We start from the raw sequence: 22,620 nt of genomic DNA on the forward strand, positions 1-22,620 counted from the left end.
CTTGCCTTGAAGCCTGCAGGACACCAAGGCTAGATTGGTCACATAAACTGGAGAGCGTTTATGCATTGTTGGTACCACTGTGGTACCCAGTTATGCACAGACAATAGACAGTGCAACTCCCCCTAATAGTGATGCAAGGACCAGGGCTCAGCCTCTTGGGAAGGGACTGGCTACAGAAGATGCACCTGGATTGGCAGCAGATCATTAAAATAGTTACTGACAATTTATACAAAGTCATTGGGAAGTATATTGAAGTACTTTAAGAAGGCCTAGGGAAGACTACAGGTGCAAGGATCACAATCTACATGGACTCAGAGGGCCAACCAAAATACTTCAAGGTACGACTGGTCTCCTGTGTCCTACGTGCCAAAGTAGAGGCTGAATTGGAACTTCTAGAGGAATTTAGCCTTTTATGTCCAGTACAATTTAATAAATGGGCTGCGCCAGTAGTCCCAGTTTTAAAACCTGACAATTAGGTCCGTCACTATGGGGATTATAAATTGATGGTAAACAGAGCTTCCCGCTTAGACAGATACCTTATGCCAGGCATAGAAGACTTGTGTGCCAAGCTGGCTGGGGAGGGTCACATATTTTCCTAATGAGACATGAGCCACACCCAACTACAACAGGAGTTTGAGGTGTCCTCCATATCACCATAAATACTCAAAGGGCTGTATGAGTAAACTCGCTTGCCCTTTGGAGTGTCATCAACTTGTGCCATTTTTCAAAGGGTGATGGAGAACATCCTTCAGGGGGTACCCAGAGTGGCAGTCTACGTGGATTGACATTTTAATCTTAGGAGCTACTGAAAAGGAACATTTGGAGAGTTTGGAGGAGGTCTTATGGCCTTTTCTGATGCTGGCATCCAATTAAAAAGGGAAAATTGTGTGTTTCAGGTCAATGAGGTAACATACCTCAGGGTCAGAGTTAACAAGGATGGGTTACACCCTGTCAAAGAGAAGGTGAAGGCCATTACAGGGATTCTGACTCCAAGGAACACAACGGAGTTGAAGTCTCCTCATAAATTACTATGGAAAATTCATACTGAAATTGGCTACCCTGCCAGCACCCCTCCATGTACAGTTAAAACAAATTCAGAAATGGTTGTGCTAAATGCCACAAGAGAAAGCCTTTACAAATGTCAAACAACAGTTGCGGTCAATGAACATACTAGCCCATTATGGTCCCCTGAGATTACTCATTGTAACCTGCAACACCTCCCCCTATGGGATAGGAGCAATATTATTGCACCGTTGGGATGATGGGACAGAACGTCCAATCATGTACTCATCACGAATCCTGGTGGATGCAGGGCGGAAGGATGTCCCAATCAAAAATAAAGATTTTGCCATGGTGTTTGTTGTGAAAAAGTTCCAGCAGAACATCTACGGTCTGCATTTCACCATAGTAACTGACCACAAACCTCTGTTAGGCCTCTTCAAGGAAGGAAAGAACATAGAACATTACAGCGCAGTACAGGCCCTTCAGCCCTCGATGTTGCGTCAGCCAGTGAAACCAATCTAAAGCCCCTCTAATCTACACTATTCCAATGTCATCCATATGTTTATCCAATAACCATTTGAATGCCCTTAATGTTGACGAGTCCACTACTGCTGCAGGCAGGGCATTCCACGCCCTTACTACTCTCTGAGTAAAGAACCTACCTCTAACATCTGTCCTATATCTCTCACTCCTCAATTTAAAGCTATGTCCCCTCGTGTTAGCCATCACCATCCGAGGAAAAAGGCTCTCACTATCCACCCTATCTAATCCTCTGATCATCTTGTATGCCTCCATTAAGTCACCTCTTAACCTTCTTCTCTCTAATGAAAACAACCTCAAGTCCCTCAGCCTTTCCTCATACGATTTTCCCACCATACCAGGAAACATCCTTGTAAATCTCCTCTGCACCCTTTCCAATGCTTCCACATCTTTCCTATAATGCGGCGACCAGAACTGTATGCAATACTCCAAGTGCGGCCGCACCAGAGTTTTGTACAGTTGCAGCATGACCTCCTGGCTCCAAAACTCAATCCCTCTACCAATAAAAGCTAACACACCGTACGCCTTCTTAACAACCCTATCAACCTGGGTGCCAACTTTCAGGGATCTATGCACATGGACACCCAGATCCCTCTGTTCATCCACACTACCAAGTATCTTACCATTAGCCCAGTACTCTGTATTCCTGTTACTCCTTCCAAAGTGAATCACCTCACACTTTTCCGCATTAAACTCCATTTACCACCTCTCAGCCCAGCTCTGCAGCTTATCTATGTCCCTCTGTAACCTCAGTAAGAAGTTTAACAACACCAGGTTAAAGTCCAACAGGTTTATTTGGTAGCAAAAGCCACACAAGCTTTCGAAGCTCTAAGCCCCTTCTTCAGGTGAGTGGGAATTCTGTTCACAAACAGAGTTTATAAAGACACAGACTCAATTTACATGAATAATGGTTGGAATGCGAATGTAAATTGAGTCTGTGTCTTTATAAACTCTGTTTGTGAACAGAATTCCCACTCACCTGAAGAAGGGGCTTAGAGCTTTGAAAGCTTGTGTGGCTTTTGCTACCAAATAAACCTGTTGGACTTTAACCTGGTGTTGTTAAACTTCTTACTGTGTTTACCCCAGTCCAACGCCGGCATCTCCACCTCTGTAACCTGCCACTTCCCTCCGCACTGTCTACAACTCCACTGACTTTAGTGTCATCCGCAAATTTACTTATCCATCCTTGTACGCCCTCATCCAGGTCATTAATAAAAATGACAAACAGCAGTGGCCCCAAAACAGATCCTTGCGGTACACCACTAGTAACTGAACTCCAGGATGAATATTTCCCATCAACCACCACCCTCTGTTTTCTTACAGCTCGCCAATTCCTGATCCAAACCACTAAATCATCCTCAATCCCATGTGTCCGCATTTTCTGCAAAAGCTTACCATAGGGAACCTTATCAAACGCTTTGCTGAAATCCATATATACCACATCAACCACTTTACCCTCATCCACCTCTTTGGTCACCTGCTCAAAGAACTCAATAAGGTTTGTGAGGCATGACCTACCCTTCACAAAACCGTGCTGACTATCCCTAATCAAATTATTCCTTTCTAGGTGATTATAAATCCTATCTCTTATAATCCTTTCCAAAACTTTGCCCACAACAGAAGTAAGGCTCACCGGTGATTTCTCCCATTGGATCAGCCTGGATCTAATGCTGGGCACTGTTATTAGGTACCTGTGAATATACCTCAGAACATCCTCCAGGGAGACATATAGCGGATACCTTTAACCACCTGCTGCTACCCATTAGCCTACCTTCTCCTCCAAAGATGGATGAAGTCATCATGACTCAACTTCATGGACACCCTGCCAGTATCCACCAAGCAAATCTAGGCATGGACACAAAAAGACCCCACATTGTTGAAACTCCATCACATCAGCTACGTAGTGGACCATAGGGATGACCGATGGAGGATTTGAAACCCTATCTCTCTGAATCTCAGGAGTTGAGTATAGAAGATGACATTGCCCAGTGGGGAGCCCAGGTGGTTATCCTACAGCCAGGTCAGTGACTAATACTTCAAGAATTGCACAATGGCCACGCAGGAATTTCTTAGATAGAAATATTGACGAGGAGCTACGTCTGGTGGCCTGGCTTAGACAGTGATATCGAAAACCTGGCCAAGCGGTGCAAAGCTTGCAAGGAAAACCGAACAGCCCCAACAGCAGTTTTGGTTCACCCTTGGGAATGGTCGGGGAGATCCTAGGTGCATGTACGTGGAGACTTCACAGGGAAATTTATGGGCTTCATGTTTTTAATTCTAATCGATACCTATTCAAATGGATCAACATGCATTGAATGGTCTATACTACCTCTTACAATATTGTAGAGAAACTCCATCATTCTTTTAGTACGTATGGTATACCCAAAGCTCTCATGACAGACAACGGGACCCCGTTTACCAGCGGGGATTTTCAGACCTTCATGAGTACAAAAGGTCTAAGGCCTATCCACATGGTACCCTATCACCCATCCTCAAATGGCCTGGCTGAGTGGGCAGTCCGGACATTCAAAAGTGGAAAGAAGAAACAAACACCAGGTTCTCTAGAAACAAAGTTCACAAGTTTCCTTTTTAACTGTAGGACTATGCCGTATATGACAACAGGAATAGCCCCAGCAGAGCTATTGATACAATACAATCCCTACAGTGCAAAAAGAGGCCATTTGGCCCATCGAATCTGCACCAACCACAATCCCAGCCAGGCCCTATTCCCATAACCTCACATATTTACCCTGCTAATCACCCTGACACTAGGATCAATTTATCATGGCCAATCAACCTAACCTGCATATCTTTGGATGGTGGGAGGAAATCAGAGCACCCAGAGGAAACCCACAAAGACACGCGGAGAATGTGCAGACTCCGCACAGACAATGACCCAAGCTGGGAATCAAACCCGGGTCCCTGGCACTGAGAGGCAGCAGTGCTAACCACTGTGCCACCATGCTGTCCCAGGGAGGGTTGTGATAGGTTGACAGCTTTGGACTAGGCTTAGTCTGATGTTCCCAAATTTGGCTGGAAATGTCGAATTAGAACAGGAAGCCTAGAAAAAGGGCCATGATTGTCAGAGACCAGATAGAAACTTCAAACTGGGAGATATGGTCCACGTGAGGAATTTCGGTGATGGCTCTCTGTGGATTCCTGGAATTATTCTTGAGAAAACAGGAGGTAAAAACCAGGGAGAAAACCTTAAAGAAGCATGTAGATCATCTCTGTCATAGAGAATCCTCCACAGAGGCATCTATTTCTACAGACGTACCACCGTTGGCATCCTTCACACCAGACTGTGGACAGGAAACTCCACTCTCTAAAAATTCAAGAGCCAATTATCTGGACAATAAAGATTCTGGCTCAGACATGGAGACAGAGGAGGCGGACACCCAGTCAGAGGTCACCACCGAGGACGAGCCCCCTGTAGTGGCTCTGGTGCTCTTCATGGAACAGACATTCAACTATCCATTATATCCCCCAAGCAGATGATCAGAAGGCCCCATCGTCATGGAAGTGAGGGGGGTCCCTCAGGCTTGGGGGCAGGGAGGGGTGTGATAACCCCCACAAGGAAATCACTGATTGATCTCTCTGTGGGGCTCATTGGTAACAGGCAGTGGCCTGCCCAGTTAGAACTCATTACCTGAGCCTTTTATAAAGCAGGCCCAAGACTGGGCCTGTTGAACTATAGTCCCAAGCAGAGACTAGTGTGTGTACACCACAGTAGTGTTTTTTGCATTCTGTAATAAACTATGTTCCTTTCCAGTCAGACTTCGTGAGTCATTACAGTTGCACAATCCAACTATTCCAACAATCAGATTACTCGTCGATGCGGTATTAGTTTAAAAACATGCTTATTTTTGCTAATAAACCAATGCTCATCTGCATTAATAAAATTCCAACAGGCTGCCACTCTTAAAAAGATCAAGGAATACTCCTTGATAAAAGAAAATGAATCATTATGTTCTATTGTTCTGTCAGCTTCCACTGGTCCTTGAAAGATCTATGTTGGTGATTGTGCAAATGAGTTTTGTCAGGAACTTGAACCGTTGCCCAACTCAAGTGATTTCCCAATTGTGTCCAAAACAGAAATTCTATTGGTATATGAAAAAGATTCTTAATAGTCAAAATAATCTCCCTAATTATTAATGATTCTCAGTTGGAAACAACAGAACAAAAAGTGTGAAAAAATAAAAGGGTGATATACCAGGACTTCAAAGGAGGAGGATTCATGAACTCCCATTGGAATGAAGAATCTTGACAGCAGCATCAAGATGGTTTACCATCCTCTGCCTGCACAGAACTGTATGCTTTATCATTGCAATACAAACAATTATTCATCCACTGATGGTTATAACATCTCAGCATCCCCCTTGTCTTCCTCCGTGTGGATTTAAAGTTACTGGACAAAGTCATTTTATTGACCTTTTTCTGTTCCCTCTTATTTGCCAAGTTTCTTTTGCTGTTTGCACACCTTGGATTTTTTCTCAATATTATTAAATCTATATTCAGCAATCCTCTCTCCTTCCAATTGTGACTACTTATTTTGATACAATCTACACCTTCTTGACAATTCCCTTAATTCCCCCGTCTGTGTCCATGTTTTGCTATGTGTACTCCAGAATCGCTCAGCCTTTGTGTGACTCTGGTATTCAACAATCAACTCCCATCAAATTTTGAAATTATCGTTGATAATTCCAGTAATTTATGGGTTGGCACCAGGAAGAAAATGGTCATGAAATCTACTAACTGTTGTATAAACACAACAGATTCACTGGTGTCCTTTAGAACGAGGAAACTTGCACTCCTACCCAGTCTGAGCCACATGTAATACTAGTCCCACAATACATGGTTGACTTTAGGGCAAGTAGGGATGGGCAATAAATACACAAGAGCTAATACCAGAAGTGGGCTTTGCATCTACACGAGCCTGCTTTGGGGAAAAATAGCCTCACTGGTGTCACTCACATTCCACAAACAAATAAATTGAAAATAACCATACAGCCACTTTAGTGACCATCTCAGAATATTGCCAATATAAGAACAATAAGCCTTCTTCCCCAACTAGGACATACTGGTGGCATGAATCAGACCTCAAATTGCACAGTCATAATCAACCATAGTTTCACTCCAATCTGAACAAGAACTTTTCGGTATGTTTTCTAATATTCTGGACTGGTGCAAAGAAAGTTCAGTAAGAAGTCTCACAACAGCAGGTTAAAGTCCAACAGGTTGTCCTGTTGGACTTTAACCTGATGTTGTGAGACTTCTTACTGTGTTTACCCCAGTCCAACGCCGGCATCTCCACATCATGGCAAAGAAAGTTGACAGGGTATATTTAATTTCTTATGTTTGATTTTAATGTAGGTGAATGTGTACAGTAAAACAGACACTTTTTTATATACCTAGATTAAACTGGCTTGGACTGGGGCTAGATCAATACTCCTGACATTTAAAAACAGAATGAAAACCCCACATTTGTTCTGTCAATGTAAAGGAATGTTGTGGTTACACCAATTTATCCAGGAGTAGAGGAAACTTGATCCTCACTGTATTTTTAATAATCGAGGTACTGAATATTTGCTCTTGAAAGTGATTATGTCTACAATGTGGCAGTAAAATTGTTTCTCTTAGATTGTTCTTGTTGTCGAAATAATCCAACACTGAATATAACTAACAAAATATAATTGAAAGGTCTACAAAGTCCTCTCCCAAAGATGCAATGTTCTTTCCAGTGAGTCAAGATAAAGACTTCATGTGCATGGCCAGTGGCACAGTTGGGCTAATTATACTGGGAGATATCCTTGAATAATATGGGAGTGCTCCTGGCCTGAATGATTTTCCCTTATCCACAGAAACCATTTACCCAGAAGAGATTTTATTGCAAATTTCAGTTGCACGTCAACCTTTTCAAATCCCCCACATGCGTGCCCACAATGTTTGCTTCCAGCAGCGGTGAAAATATTAATTAGGGCCATTTCAACTCATGTCTGCATGATGATCAGGCTGGCATTGAGGCGAATTTGGGGACTGTGTCCCAGACCATTAATTAATCTTACCATGGTGAATAATTACAATCAAGAAAAAAACACAAATAATAAAGTTGGCAAAAACATGCCTAAAGTCTTGATATCATTATCTGCAAGAGGTATTCATGGAATCTTAGAATCCCTATAGCAAAGAAGGAGGCCATTTGGCCCATCGAGTCTGCATCAACTCTCCAACAGAGCATCTTACCCAGGCCATCCCCCACACTATCTCCGTAACCCCATGCAGTTACCCCGCTAATCCCCCTAACCTACTCACCTTGGGACACTAAGGGACACTTTAGATAGCCAATCTACCTAACCTGCACATCTTTGGACTGTGGGAGAAAACCGGAGCACCCGGAGGAAACCCACACAGACACAGGGAGAACGTGCAAACTCCAGATAGACAATCATCCAAGGCTGGAATCAAACCTGGGTCCCTGGCGCTGTGAGGCAGCAGTGCTATCCACTGTGCCACCCATTTTATGTCTCTTTCCCTGATGCTGTTTAAGGTATTGTCTCCTAACCAAAGATCTGTTTCCTCTCCTGCTCCAAGAACTCTCTAACTGAACCCCATGCCGCAAAAAATGCTCTGCACCAAAAAAAACCTGAAAAAAATGACACTAACTTCAAATTATTTAATTACTTAACTTAGTTAAGGAGGAATATACTTACATTAGAGGCAGTTTAGAGAAGGTTTATTCCTAGGATGAGGGGAGTGTCTTATAGGTTGAGCCAATATGCATCAGATTTTAGAAGGATGAGACGTGAATTTATTGAAACAAATACATTTCTGAGGGGGCTTGACAGGGTAGATGCTGAGAGAATGTTTTCCCTCGTGGGTGTATCTAGAACTGAGGCATCATTTCAGAATAAAGGGTCTCCTTTTCAAGATAGAGAGGAGATGACATTTTTTTCTCTCCGAGCATTCTGAATCTTTGCAAGTCTTCACCCTAGAGTGTTGTGGAGGCTGAATTGTTGAGTATATTCAAGTCTGGAATAACAGTTCTTTGAGCAGTAGGGGAGTCAGGGTTTTGAGGAACAGGTAGGAACATGACGTTAAGGGCAATATCAGACCAACCATTATCTCATTAAATGGCAGAGCTGGCTTGAGGATCTGTATAACCTACTTCTGCTCCTATTTCTTATGCTCTTATATTATGGGCAGAATTTTACAATCTCCCACCGGTGAGTTTGAGGGCAGAGAGTTCATAAAATTCTTCGGATGTCTTCCCACTAAGCTCCCAACTGAGGGTCAGAAGCCCCATCTCCAGTCAATTAATGCTCATTGGAGCTGCCGGGTTGCCAGTATCGGCTGGATGCGTTTGTCGCTAACTCTTTGATGGCCGGATGCAAAATTCTGCCATCCTGAAAATCCTGGCCATGTTCTTAATCATAAAGTTGTATTGCACAGAAGGAGGCCATTTGGCCTATTGAGTCTCTACTGCCCTATTTGAAGAGCAAGTCCGGCTCCCCTGCTCATTTTCCACATCCCTGCATTCCTTTCTGCGTCAGCTATTTATCCAACTCCTGTTTTGAAGGTGACTCTTGAATCTATATCCACCATCCTATCAGACAATGCATTACAAATTCTGACCACTCATTGCATAAAAACATTCTTCCTCACATCACCTCCGGTTCTTTGCCAATTACCTAAATTTATACCTTCTGCTTATCAACCTTTCAGCCATTGGAAACAATTGCTCTTCTCTCTAAATCCTTCATGATTTTAAACACTTCTTCAAAATCTCCTCTCAACCTTCTCTGCTTTAAGGAGTACAACTCCAGCTTCTCCAGACTTTCTGCTATAATCCATGAGAACTGGCACCATTCTAATAAATATCTCCTGTATCCTCTCCGAAGGTGCAGTGCCAAAATTGGACACAATATTCCAAGTGAGGCTGAATAATTTTTATATTAGTTAAAAAGGGTTAGCATAACTTCCTGGCTTTTGTACATATTTAAAAAGCCCGGGATCCCATATGTCTTTATTAACTGTTGTGTTAAATTTTCCTGCCGTCTTCAAAGATTAATACGCAAACACTCCCAAGCCTCTCCTTTCATACAGTCCCTTTAAAATGTTACCATTTTGTGTATATTATTCCTCCCCATTCTTTGTACCAACATGTAGCAACTCACACTTCTCCTGAATTCATGAGCTGGTTTTATTGAAACAAATACATTTCTGAGGGGGCTTGACAGGGTAGATGCTGAGAGAATGTTTTCTCTCGTGGGTGTATATTGGATCCACCCAGATCCAAATCAACAGTATCTATGGTCCTATTAAACATTCCACTTCCCATCTAATCAGCAGATGCAGTTTCTGCAAAGGGTCCAGCTTTGACCGCAGTGTAGAAGCTGTCAGGCTTCGAAGCCAACGTGTTAGTTTGTTCCTGGTGAGGATATAGAATTTAAGAGTTAAATTCTTATCTTCTCTTAAAGTAAGAAGCTCTGTAGCAGAAACGATTGGATGAACATTTACTCCTGATAGACATCTAAAGAAGTGTCAGAAAGAGAATGTCTTGGACAGCACTGAAAGAGCAGTTTATGCCTATTTGTAAGACAGACCATAATTCACTGTAAATTCATTCATTTTGCGGTATTGGGTCAGCCTCCAATGTAAAAAGGTGTTTCACGGTTCATTGTGACCAAGGCTGTTGACATTTTCCTACATTACAACAGCGACTGCCAATCAAAAGTACTTTGTTCCCTGTAACGCGTGTTGGGATGTACTGAGGTTATGAAAGGAACCACATCAATGTAATTCTTCTTTTATTTTGCTTTTGTGGAGAGATGGATGGAATTGCACAATGTGATTCCAAAAACACTAATAACAATCCCTGAATCAAAAATAATAAAATGGATTATGACTTAATTATCGTAAACTAATGACCTCCAATTATTGAAAGTAACAACCCTTTCATTTTCATAGGGAGGATCAAGGATTTCCCATCTTCATCACAGCAAAGGAATTCACTGAGAAACGCACAGAAGAGCAGCAAAAAATCCAGGAATCCCAATATAGACAAAGCAGAGTTTGTCATTTAGTCACTGTAAATCAGTGGTTCTAAGAATTGAAGGGAAGAACTTTGGATTCGTAACTCTGAGCACCATATGTGTGAATTACAGTACTGAAATTTAATGTTTTTAATTTGCTTGACTTAATTGAGCAATTTTGTTTGACAATTTTGACAGCTCTTAATTGGATCACGAGATGGCAAGCACTGCATCACTTTATGTGGAAGAGATGCAGTTATAAGGGATACACCCATCTCGAATGTGCCTTGGTCTCTTGCAGGTGAATGTGTAGCAATGGGAAGACAGTGGAAGAGGGATTAAAAAGCAGAACAAGTTGAGGAAACAAAGAAAATTATGCAATACTTTAAATGTAAGAAAAAACCTTTTAAAGATTAAAAATTAATTGGCTTCTCTAATATTCCAATACGCAAACACACACAGGCATTAGAATGGGCCTACATACAGATATTGCAAAGGATAAGATTGCTTTACTGTAAGGCTAGAGCAGTAACTTTTGGTTACACATGTACCATAGCAGAGATATAAAGGAAAGGTATGTAATGACTTTAGTTGAGGTAAATATAAAGGTTTAAACTCAGTGTTATTTACAAACAGCCTTGTATTATTCACCTTACCTGACGTTAGCGTCTGCGTTGGCTTCCCACCTGTATGGAAAGCAAATGCATGACAATGTTTAAGCAGCCATTGTGTTCTCAGTCTGTCTCATTACTGCATTGTTTCTCTTCCTCTTGAGATTTCCATATTTAAAACTATCCATTTTGAGTACAGTGATATCGAAAAGTCCAAATGCTCTTCCCTAATCTTATTGCCACATTCTGCTTTTATAAAGACAGTGAATGTCAGATTGACTTTGGATAGGAGGCTGGAGGGGCTTTAATGAATTTTGTTACACTTTTCGTTCATGCGATTTAGTATCAAGCACACAGAGATCCGGTAGAATATTGTCAGACACAGAGTAAAGCTCCAGTTATGTTAGCTCAACTATTTTCCCTTAACTCGAGCCAGAAGAGAAACCCAACTGTACCACATATCAATTTCTCACATCAATCATCATTGTGGCCTTTTTGAGTTCTTGATTGCCAATTTAATGCCAATTACTGCTGGATTATGGGCAGCTTTGTGGTGTGGGCCTATTAACTTCAAAAACTCATTTTACTAAGGACCATATAGTTGGCAGGGAAAGGAGACGATCATGCCAGGAGCTTGGGCTGGATTCAAATCCAGGTTTGAAGAGAAAGACCAGTGTACTAACCAACTGATTCATTTTTAAAATCAGTCACAGAAAACAATCACTGCATAATTTCCAGTGAAAATAATTAATTTTAGCATGCATATTACTTTGGAACAATCCCAACTTTGAAAGAATTAGGCCAAATATTGGGCCGTAACTTCCAAACTCCCCAGCGTCAGATTTGGAGGGGGGGTGGGTATCCCCAAGATACACTGGGGAGACCCTCTTGGCACTTCATAGCAATTGCCCAGAAGTGTTAACTTCCTGCGGACAATTGCCCTACACTGGGAACCATCTAAAAATGTGATTTTAATCACAAACTTCGGATGTTTCTGACAGGGTCACACCAATAGTTACTTAGAAAACATTAGAAGAATTAAAACCTCTTCTAACTTCTGAGTAACTGTTGGAAAGACCCAGATCAAAGCCTAACGGGATGTCCCCCCAAACCCCTGGCCCAGGGGACTCCCCACTCTCTGCCTAACCAACCCCCACGATGTTCCCCTCATCCTTGAACCCGCCATGGGATTCCTCCCTCCCCCCCAATGCACGGGATCCCTTGCCCTCCAAACCCCACGTGGGCCCAACACACCCCCAGGTCCAATGAATCTCACCCCTCACCTAGCCCCCACTGAGTTCCAAAATTCCAACACCCCCAACCCTTCACAAGGTGTGCCCCCAAAAAACTTCCAGCTCCCCAAACAAGGACCAATTCGCTCTCCTAAGGCCTGATCTCCTCCACCCTCCCATCAGCCCCAAGGATCGACCTCTCCCCTTCCCACGAAGTCCAACACACCTCCATGAGTTCCACCTCTCCTTTCCCCCATGAGGTATGACACGTCAAGCCCCCTGTCCCCCATCCCACCATTGAGAGCCCAACCTATATAGCACAGTGGCACTGCTGCCTCACAACGCCAAGGACCTGGGTTCAATTCCCAGCTTGGGTCACTGTCTGTGTGGAGTCTGCATGTTTTCCCCGCGTCTGTATTGGTTTCCTCTGGGTGCTCCAGTTTCCTCCCACAGTCCAAAGATGTGCTGGTTAGGTGCATTGGCCATGCCAAATAATCCCTCAATGTACCTGAACAGGCGCCGGAGTGTGGCAACTCGGGGATTTTCACAGTAACTTCATTGCAGTGTTAATGTAAGCCTACTTGTGACACTAATAAATAAACGTTAAAAACTTGAACTAAATCTCCCCAGTCCCTCTCCTGAGATCAGACCCACTCTCTCCCCGAGGTCCAATTCCCCTACCCGAGGCCTTACCTTGCTAACCTCAACCCCCCGCCATGGAGTTCTGATCTCCCCCACGTCCAATCCACTTATCTCAATTACCTTCTCCCTAGCCTGTCAAGGACCTTGATATTTTAATGGGACATTCAACTTCGCTGCATTATGGGAGCTAGTGCTGTAAAAAAGGGGGTTGTGCCCTCCTTTACTTTGATGGAGCTGGACTTTGATGCTGGGACTTGAGGATGAGCTGTGCTACTTAGATCTCACCCGCCTGAGTCAGAAGGATGGGCGAGACAAGATTGGAGAAAAATCATAACAGTAATAGGGCACTGAGTGACAATCCAACACTGATTGTCACTTCAAGCGAGCTATATTTTTATTCTTAAAATCAAAGCCAGTTCCATTTATCTGAAGCTGTTACTGCATTTATTTAGTTTGGATGATACAATTGCAACATTGCGAAACCAGCTTCCTTAGCCCGAGGGCAGAATTGCAGATTCAGAAAAATGCAGTTCCGTTACTCTGCTGCCAAGATTAGACAATGCAGACAAGAGCAGTGGTTCTCAAACGTTTTCCTCCATGGACCATGAGGTCAGAAGATTACTTACTAGTACTACCCCACCTACTTCCACTTGGCACCACAAAAAAACTCATCAGAATTAATGGGAAGAATGCCGCTGCTTTTGATGAGATGACAATGAGTGATGTCTGCTTCCAAGTTAATAAGTTTCAGTCTCATGTGGGGCTCCACGTTCAACCAGTCTCCCTTCTTTATTTTCAGCCCTACAAGTGTTGAAAATCTGATCTCACAGTTGGGTATCATAACAGCAACTTCAATCTAGATGATAAAACTATGCTTTTGTTACTCGTGCTTATGACAACTCATGTCGGTGTCTGGCTCTGTGATATCACAAGGCTAGTAGGGGTAAGGATTCTGCTCTCTTCTCTCTTATGGCCTGGACGATGGCAATGCACATCAGTGAGTTGCATTTTGGACCACCGATGGACTACCTGGAGTTCCCTCGTGGACCATACTTTAAGAATCAGGGCATTGACAATTGCAAGATCCAAGCTAAAAAAGATTCAGTGTAAAGCACCTCAATTTTCAGTAGGTTTCTTGCAGTCGCGATAACGTTTAGAAACAAAAAACCTTATGTATCAGAGTCCAACCCACTAGCTGTCTCGAAAAATTGTGGATACCATTTTCTTCTGATAAGTAAACACATCACTAATTTCCCTGGAGGATTCAGTCAGTAGATATAATGTGGAGCTGAGTCAAACAGCTCAGGGGAATCCCAGATTTGATCTTAAGCCTCGACTGATCTCAATCAGTGCACCTGTACAGCTGTCACAATTGGCCTCACACTTCTCCACTAGGAAGGAGGAAAAATCAGCAAGTGTCAATCTTGAGCACCTGATTTACCACACGAAGCAATTCTGGATACCAGGTGCAGAAGGGACTGGGTTCAGCTGTAATGAGCCCACATTGAATAACATAGCAATTTTTCAATGACAGTTTCTTCACATCTCTCAAATTTAACACAGTTCTTATCTCTGAATACTCTGCCTTCATTCCTTTATTTAGCAACAATAATTAATAATTGATGCTCACCTGTTGATTGACTGCAAGTAGTTCCAGAGATTTGTGAATATGATCTAATTTAATTCCATTTTGAGTGTAAATGAGCAAATTTGTGAGTCATTTGTGACACAGTTGACCAATTGTAATGGAGGTATTATCTACATAGATAAAATAGCAAGAAGTAATTAAAATAATTTGGTATAAATTATAATGCTAACAAATGTATCCGAAGTGTCAACTTTTGAAATGTGTTTCAGCTATGGGCGAGTCCTGCACTGTCTCACCTCCTAACTGAATTGCACAGGAACTTGTGTGTGCTCTTTAAAAACACAGCACAAAGTGCAGCAGACTGAGGGACAACTGGGTAAGAACCTTGCTTTCACATGACTTCACCACCTGTCTTATAGATATTTTATCATACATTTCAAGAAGGATGACAACATCAACAGCTGGACCAAAACAGCAGCAAATTGTAGCACCATGCCAGAGACAACATAGAATTCAAGCTTACAAAGACAAAAGAAAGTAGGCCCTGGATGTGGGTGCCAGCGAGCAACCCAGAGGTATAATTCATGCCACCTGAAAGAGATGGCACTGACCATAAATGCCAACTTCCTCACCTCCAAGATTGCAGCACATTGCCTTAAAAAGTTCCACGTCCTCAGCAGGGCAGGCAAGGTGAGCAAAGCACACATCAGACACGACCTTTTCTTCATTGCCCAACCTGAACACTGGCATACACGTGCAAAACTAATCCTTTAAAATGCTCCCTGGCTAAGGTTGTCTTTAACATAACTGCACTATTTTTAGTCTACCAGCCTCATATCCCCTATGCAAACTCTCTCATGTCACTGATCACAGATTCCTAAACTGCTGAGTCTTACCCTCATTTACCATAGAATCTTGCAAGACCAGTTAGTGCATAATGCCTGCCATAGATAGAGCACATTCTTAGAGGAAACGCCTTGAGAACTTGTGAGTTCTTATTGTGGAAGACAGGAAAATTGACAGCACCTTGGAAGTGCTGTGTGCCATATTACAAACTGAACACATATAATAGCAGTATGGCATTCCACATAGCTACATATTTCTGCCTCTTAATCCCAGAAGAGTAATGCACACTCATTCTTAACTTCCATTCTTCCTTCCTGTATATTCACCAAGATGAAGATAGCGAATGAAATGATGAGTCACGGTAATAGGATACTGCAAAACCTCTAAGCTATCTTCCTCACAGAGCTACACTGATGGATTGTAAGAGGTGACATCAAGTCCCCCACTCAAGACTAAACAGATTGAAGAACGTGATGCTGTTGCTGAGGTGGCATGTAGCAGGAGCATTAGAATAGAAGGAAGGCACTAGTTGGAACCCTGGGGAAGCAGAGTGTCAGGAAAGATTTGTGTAATTGTGGGCATTTTCAACGGCTATCACCAAACACTGAGATGTTGCTTTGACATTCATAGAGGTTAGTCACACAGGAAAGGATGCATACATTTAATACTGACTTACACACACCAATGATTATCATTAACAAAATAAGGGCAAAGAGGGCTGAGATACTGTCATGTACTGGGACGAATAATGGATTGAGAGAATGTCTGTTTCTGTACTTGTGGGAGCAGGAGGTCAGGCTGTAGTATCAAGGAGGACTATGTTACATAGAACATTTCAAAAGTTAATCTGTTTTCCCATTCGCATTACAGTGGTCACTGAGGATTCACTGTGTCTTGCCCACCTTGATCCTCTGATCCATGCAGTGTTAGTTCCAACTTATCAAGGGTCTTATCACTCAATCACTTATCACTCAAGTCAAAGTCCAACCCTTCTGAGAATGCAAAGCTGTGAATGGCACCCCATGATGCCTTATTTAAACTATATTGCACTATTCCTCAGGATCTATTTAAAAGTCTTGCTTTTAATTTGCCGAAGGTCCTCTTAATATGCCCTGTTGTATCACTCCAGTGTTGGGGCACTCTTACTGGTCCCATTAGTCATGGGAGCAGAGGGTAGATGCTGTCAGCCAGAAACTATCAATTGATCTGATTCTTATCACTAAACAGACTTGATAGGGCTGAGTTGTGAAGGAGAAAGGCATCAGGTCAACTTCCTGCATATCAAGCATCAACATTCAATATCTTCTGATTGTTGCCTCATATGATTTTTACATTGAGGTCATGGAAGCCCTTCCTTTTGGTATAATTGATTCAGTGTTCTGTAGACACCCTCAAAGCCGTGTGGGTGACATTGATTTGATCCTGTGTTTTGAAGATCCCAGTAACCCACAAAACTGTTGAATCTTTCTCACTGCTGTCTTGCGATATTGCCAAAGGCGATGAATTGGGTCTGATCTCCTGCACAGGGTGTCAGTGACCTGATCAATGATTGCTTGTAATGCACACTGGTAAATCCTCCGTGGCTGCCTGCGATCATCATGAGCCGTAGAATTTGAAGGATGATGGTCACCTTCATAACCACTGAGAATTTAAGGCAGGTGATTAAGCATGGCTTGAGGGTGTACAGCAGCTGAGAGAGCTGTTCTGTTGCTCCTTTGCTAAAATGCATAGCTCACTGAAAAGGCTCTCAAAAGACCTTTGCTGCGGGTACATTCTATAGGGGTGTGTGGGAAGATGGTGGTGGGATGGGGGGGTTGTTGTGGAAGGGTGGGGGTGTTGTGGAGCCGCTGTGGTGAAGGTGGGAGGAAGGAATATTTGTTGTGCTGCATCTTCCAGATATGGAGCTTGACTCTCCTTAGCTCCAATATGAGCTGGTCCTCCTCCTCCTCCACTGTGATAATTGCTTGCAATTGTATGCCTATAAAAATATTCTACCTTAAGATGTAAGGTAACATTTTGGCCTTGTTACTGGAATGGTAGTCCAGGTAAATAAGCCAGAGATATGAATTTAAATCCCACTACAGCAACTGTTGAATTAAATCTGGAAGAAAAAACTAGGACCAAAAATGGTAACCAGAAGATTGCTGTAAAAACCCATCTGCTTCCTTACTTTCCTTTGGGGAAAGAAATCACCAGCTTTGGTATCTGGAAGATTTTCAATACAAGCTGATGTTTTCTATAAATATATAGCACAACAAATCTGACAAGCTTATTTCTGAAAGGTTCCAAATATCCCAACTCTGACTCGAAACATTGGCTCTATTCTCTCTTCACAGATGCTGTTGGAGCTGCTGAGATTTTCCAGCATTTTCTGTTTTTGCTCCAAATATCCAATGGTTGATATTATAGAGAACTACAGAACTGTAAACTATTTTTAATATGGCACGGTGGCACAGCGCCAGGGACCCGGGTTCGATTCCCGGCTTGGGTCACTGTCTGTGTGGAGTTTGCACTTTCTCCCTGTGTCTGCGTGGGTTTCCTCCGGGTGCTCCGGCTTCCTCTCAGTCCAAAAATGTGCGGGTTAGGTTGATTGGCCGTGCTAAATTGCTCCTTAGTGTTGGGGCATGCCAAGTGGATTAGTAGGGTAAATATGTGGGGATACCAGAATAAGGCCTGGGTGGGATTGTTGTTGGTGCAGGCTCGATGGGCTGAGTGGCCTTCTTCTGCACTGTAGGTATTCTATTCTACTGGTGGAAATCATTAGTTTAATATTTTAAATGCAAATTGATCAATAACAAACTTGCAAATTAATGATTAGGTGCCAGTTTTGCCTCAATGGGTGCATTTTCACCTCTGGGTCAGATGCATGTCTGACAGTCAGTGCTCCCTCAATACTGCAATGACTTTGCACTCCTCTGGGTCAGTCTGGCCCAGGGAAGTGCAAAGTCATTGCAGTATTGAGGGAGCACTGACTGTGAGACATGCCATCTTTCAGCTGAGATCTTACAAAAGGCCACCTCTGCCCCATCGGTGAATGTAACAGCTTGCAATCTTTCCAAGACAAGCAGGGGAACATTGTCTAATATGTATCCCTATATACTAACGTAAGTAAAACCGACTAATCATTCATCATTTCGAGGCTGTTTGGGATCTTGCTGTGCAGAATTTATAATTGAGATCTGTGGCTACACTTCAAAGGTACTTCATTAGCTAGGGAAGTGGCCCGGAAAGCCCTGAGGTTGAGAAAAGGTGATTGAAAACGCAAGCCCTTCTTTCTGAAACTACGCAGCAAGAATCTGCTCAGACACTCCGGTCTATCTTAGGAAGTGCAGATATACTGACGCAACCTGACATAGTCCAAAAGAGAAAATGCTGGAAAAGCTCCGGCAGCATCTGTAAGGAGAGAAAAGAGCTTTAACAAAGGGCCATCTGCACTCGAAACGTCAGCTCGTTTCTCTCCTTGTAAATGCTGCCAGACCTGCTGAGATTTTCCAGCATTTCCTCTTTTGGCTGTGAGATATTCTGCTGGTTATTACAGAAATATGAGGCGACACCGTCAGACCCTTAAGAACTCATTTGGAAACGTTTACTTGTCCCAGGGGATAAATTAATTGAAGAAAAGTCATCCGTTAACTGTTTCTTTTTTTCCACTGCTGCCGCCTATTGCAAGGGTTTTTATTCATATTTCAACTCTGCTTGCTGCATGTCTGAGATGGATGTGATTTGCACACACTTCAGCACACTGACTGCCCACATGGTGGCAATGTAACTCCACTTACCGGAGTTGTGCTGTCCGATAATCGCTGCGTTGCCCGGGGGTGGGGAGACAGAGGCGGGGGTGGACGGGGAGACTGTCTCGCTGCCAGAGCCTGCTTCTGCCACTCGCCGCTTGTCCGGACCCGCCGCCGGGGTGGAGCGCACGTTGCTCCTGCGGGGTCCGTTACTCTGAATATGGGAGACGGCTTCGGCCGCTTGCATCTCCGGGCTGTAGCGGGCCGTGACCCGTAAAGTGGCCTGGGCTTTGTGTTCCTGAGTTTCGTCGTCGATGAAGTCGGTGACTCGGCATTCGTAGACACCTTCGTCCTCCTTCTTAACACCCGAGAGCCGCAGCTTGTGCGAAATGTCATTGCCCATCACCCGGACGGTCTGCAGACACAGAGAGAGGGCTGCATCAGAAACACAGGGCTCCAGACACACGAGAATGAATGGCATCAGCCTCACTAACAGGGAACTACCATTGAAACAAACTGGGCACCAAATAACGGGCAACTTGAAGAATGGGGGGGGGGGGGGGGGGGAAGTACATTAACAATGAAAAGCTACTGTGCCAAAACTACTAATAAATCGAATTGAAACATTGTGAAAATAAAGATAGGTGTGATTTTTCATTAAAATAGTTTTAACAATGCAAAAATAATGAGCAGATGACTAGAATTAATTGTGCCACATATCTAGCTAATTAAGGGAAATGGTAAAAAATTTAGCCAAAGATATATAAGTGAGATAAAAGCTTATTATCTTTTTCTGCTATCCTCTCCACCGAGACAATTATAGAGGAATTCTGTAAGTACACCAACCCAGCGTTATACGGAATACAGTTAGGAGAAAGTGATGAGCCATTCCAGTTGTGGCGTTTTCTGTCCTCACCGCGTTATTCTTAGGGTCATTATTGCTTCATATTCAAATGATCATTAATGGGGCCGTCTTTATTAATAACACGTAGTGGAAAATAGCACTCACGCTTATTTTGGTGGCCTCCTTCTTTAATGGTACCTAGAACAAGTAAAGACATTGGATCAAATTCTCCAGGCAAAGGCGTCAAAGCTGAAAGTCAAATCTTTCTGCCCGGTATAAGCAGAAGGAAAAGGTTATCAGAAACAAGAGTGGAATGTCATTTCCTGATCTTGGATTTTTTATGGTGTCAGTTGCTCTGAGCGATAAATTATGCATTTAATTCGAGCCCATGTTTTTACCATTGATGGAATGAGATTGATATAACGTCAGCAATTATAATGTAATTAACACACCTGATTACCAGCACATTGGGGATATTATTAATCCCTTTTCAAATGATCGACTGACGCCATCAATTACATTGCATGTAACAATGTATTGGTACAATTGGAAATGTATAATTGATGTTATTAGTGTGACAGGCAACTGTACCGTCCACTAGCTTCTCAGTTTGTGGATGATTAATGCAGATCTATAGGAGCCCGATACTTGTACATGTGGCAGGTTTCCCATCGAGGGGGAAGAAAACTGAAGTTGTCCTGCTTCAGAAAGCCGTGCTTCAGTCTCACTAGAACACCCCTGTCCCCTAACAACCCCGACGCCTGGTCCCCGTCTCCCTGTCCAAAGGGCAAACACAGAAATGGAACGGGAGCTTCAAATCCACCCCCCAGTCTATACTTGTTTTGCTCCTGGCATCTTGTTTGGGGCACTTCTTGCATGGAAGCTGTCTTGTCCTCAGGACCCTTTCAGGATGGCTGCGCCCACTGGGATTAGGGCTGGAATCAAAGCCGGGGTTTTCAATCAGATCTTATGGCACTGTAGCTCTGGTACTTGTCCGGGCTATCTTCTTGTTCTCCTGCGCTCCCCATACTGTCAATCTCGGGACGCTGGCAAGTCTACCCACACATTTTCCTCGATTCCCTCAGTTCATCCCAAGGAATCGCGCTGAGTGTAGCCGGGGCTTTTACCCCTGTTATACTCCTTTGCTTTCTCATCCGTATGAGGAGGTCTCCATGTGCCTGTCCCGGGAATACGAATTAACCTGTCAGTCCTGGTTGTGGCAGTTGTAACCCTGGAGTTTGTGGTTTGCACTGGGTTTGAAAGCCTATCTGTTGCCCAATTCTTGATTGAACCAACAAAATTCCCACCTATCCCGATTTTCTACAGAAATCCCTAAAGGTGATTCGATTAGTCAAGAAATCCTGAATTTGCCCCCATTACCTCAGGCTTTTTACTCAAGATTGTTGTCTCTGCGTGATCTAAGGTTCAAATCTTGAGGCACAATGGACTTCTACAGGGGCTGCAGTTGTCACGTTTCGTGTATTTATGTATTTCAGGGCGGGCTGGATTTCTCTGTTAGCCTTGACCTGAAATATACAAGTTTTTTGTTGTTGTCGAAGAAATGCCTCTACCGTAAGCTTTCCGGAATCTTTCCCCCCTTTCCGTCTTGTGTGACGTGGCGCTGGATTTTGCAAAAAAGATCTTTTACATTTGCTCCCTCCTGGTAAATGCCTTACCACGAATACAAAGAGGATTCCTCCAGGTTACCCGCACCTTGAGACGGCACTCCCTACACCTCCTGGGGCCCCTCGCTCCAAGTTGCCCCACTCCGGGTTTCGTTGTTTTTGGTGCTTACCTTGGGCCTGATTCCCTGGGCACCCAGGGTCAGTTCGTGCGCCAGTTCCTTGGCAGCTTCTTTCAGGTACCACCACTGGATCTCCAGGGAATAGGAGGTGGTCCCGCTGGCTCGAAACGCACAAGACATCTCAATGTCATCGCCTTCTTCAGCAATCACATCCTGGGGGACTTCGAGAAATTTCGCTGGCGGGGAAAGGGGGGATATTATAAGGCATGGTTAAAATAGGTATTTCGAAAGGAGTCCCCCCCTTCAACTCAGTTCACATTTGGTGGGAAGCCTACCTCCTTTAAGTTACTCTCATTGTTTCGCTTCCCATGTAAGTAATAATTCGACTCTGCCGACAACAGGTTTGATAATTAAATGCCGCGCACCCATCATTTCTTAGACACATGGACTTTTGCTACCGGCATTTCAAAACAATCACACAATACCGTACAATTATGGATGGCAAACATCCACACAGCAGCCAGTGGCTCGCTGCATCTTTTCCCCAAATGCAACTTGAAGTGAAAAAGCTGGAATGAGTGAAGCATGGTCGAAATATTCTAGCGTGACCGCTCGGCTAGTCTATAAACAGGACATATTGCAACACTTAAAACATTAGAGAATGATGAGGCAAGACGTGCTTTGAGGTTGTCTCCAGCCCCAGTGCAGTGGGATTGAAATGGATAACTCTGCGAAATATCCAGTCAAACACTTGCCAGCCATTTAGTCGGATGCGGCGAGTCCACTTCTCTCTTTTCTTGGCTAATTT

General features: G+C 43.4%; 1 protein-coding gene across 7 annotated transcripts in view; it reads right to left on the reverse strand.

The window, feature by feature from the left end:
• vstm2b (V-set and transmembrane domain containing 2B) overlaps positions 1 to 22,620 on the reverse strand; it is a 51,094-nt gene that overhangs the window by 27,372 nt on the left and 1,102 nt on the right. For 2 of the 7 annotated variants that reach the window (XM_078210246.1, XM_078210250.1), the window contains exons 2-5: positions 21,864 to 22,048; positions 20,234 to 20,266; positions 19,273 to 19,639; positions 11,231 to 11,260 (exon numbers count right to left, since the gene is read on the reverse strand). In XM_078210246.1, the coding sequence (XP_078066372.1) occupies positions 11,231 to 11,260; positions 19,273 to 19,639; positions 20,234 to 20,266; positions 21,864 to 22,048 (615 nt within the window). Of the gene's footprint in view, positions 1 to 11,225; positions 11,261 to 19,272; positions 19,640 to 20,233; positions 20,267 to 21,863; positions 22,049 to 22,147; positions 22,435 to 22,620 lie in introns of those variants that run through there. The other 5 variants (XM_078210245.1, XM_078210251.1, XM_078210247.1 and 2 more) reach the window with 5 other exon arrangements.

This window comes from Mustelus asterias, chromosome 4 (genome assembly GCF_964213995.1).
Source record: "Mustelus asterias chromosome 4, sMusAst1.hap1.1, whole genome shotgun sequence".
Classification (NCBI taxonomy): Eukaryota; Metazoa; Chordata; class Chondrichthyes; order Carcharhiniformes; family Triakidae; genus Mustelus; species Mustelus asterias.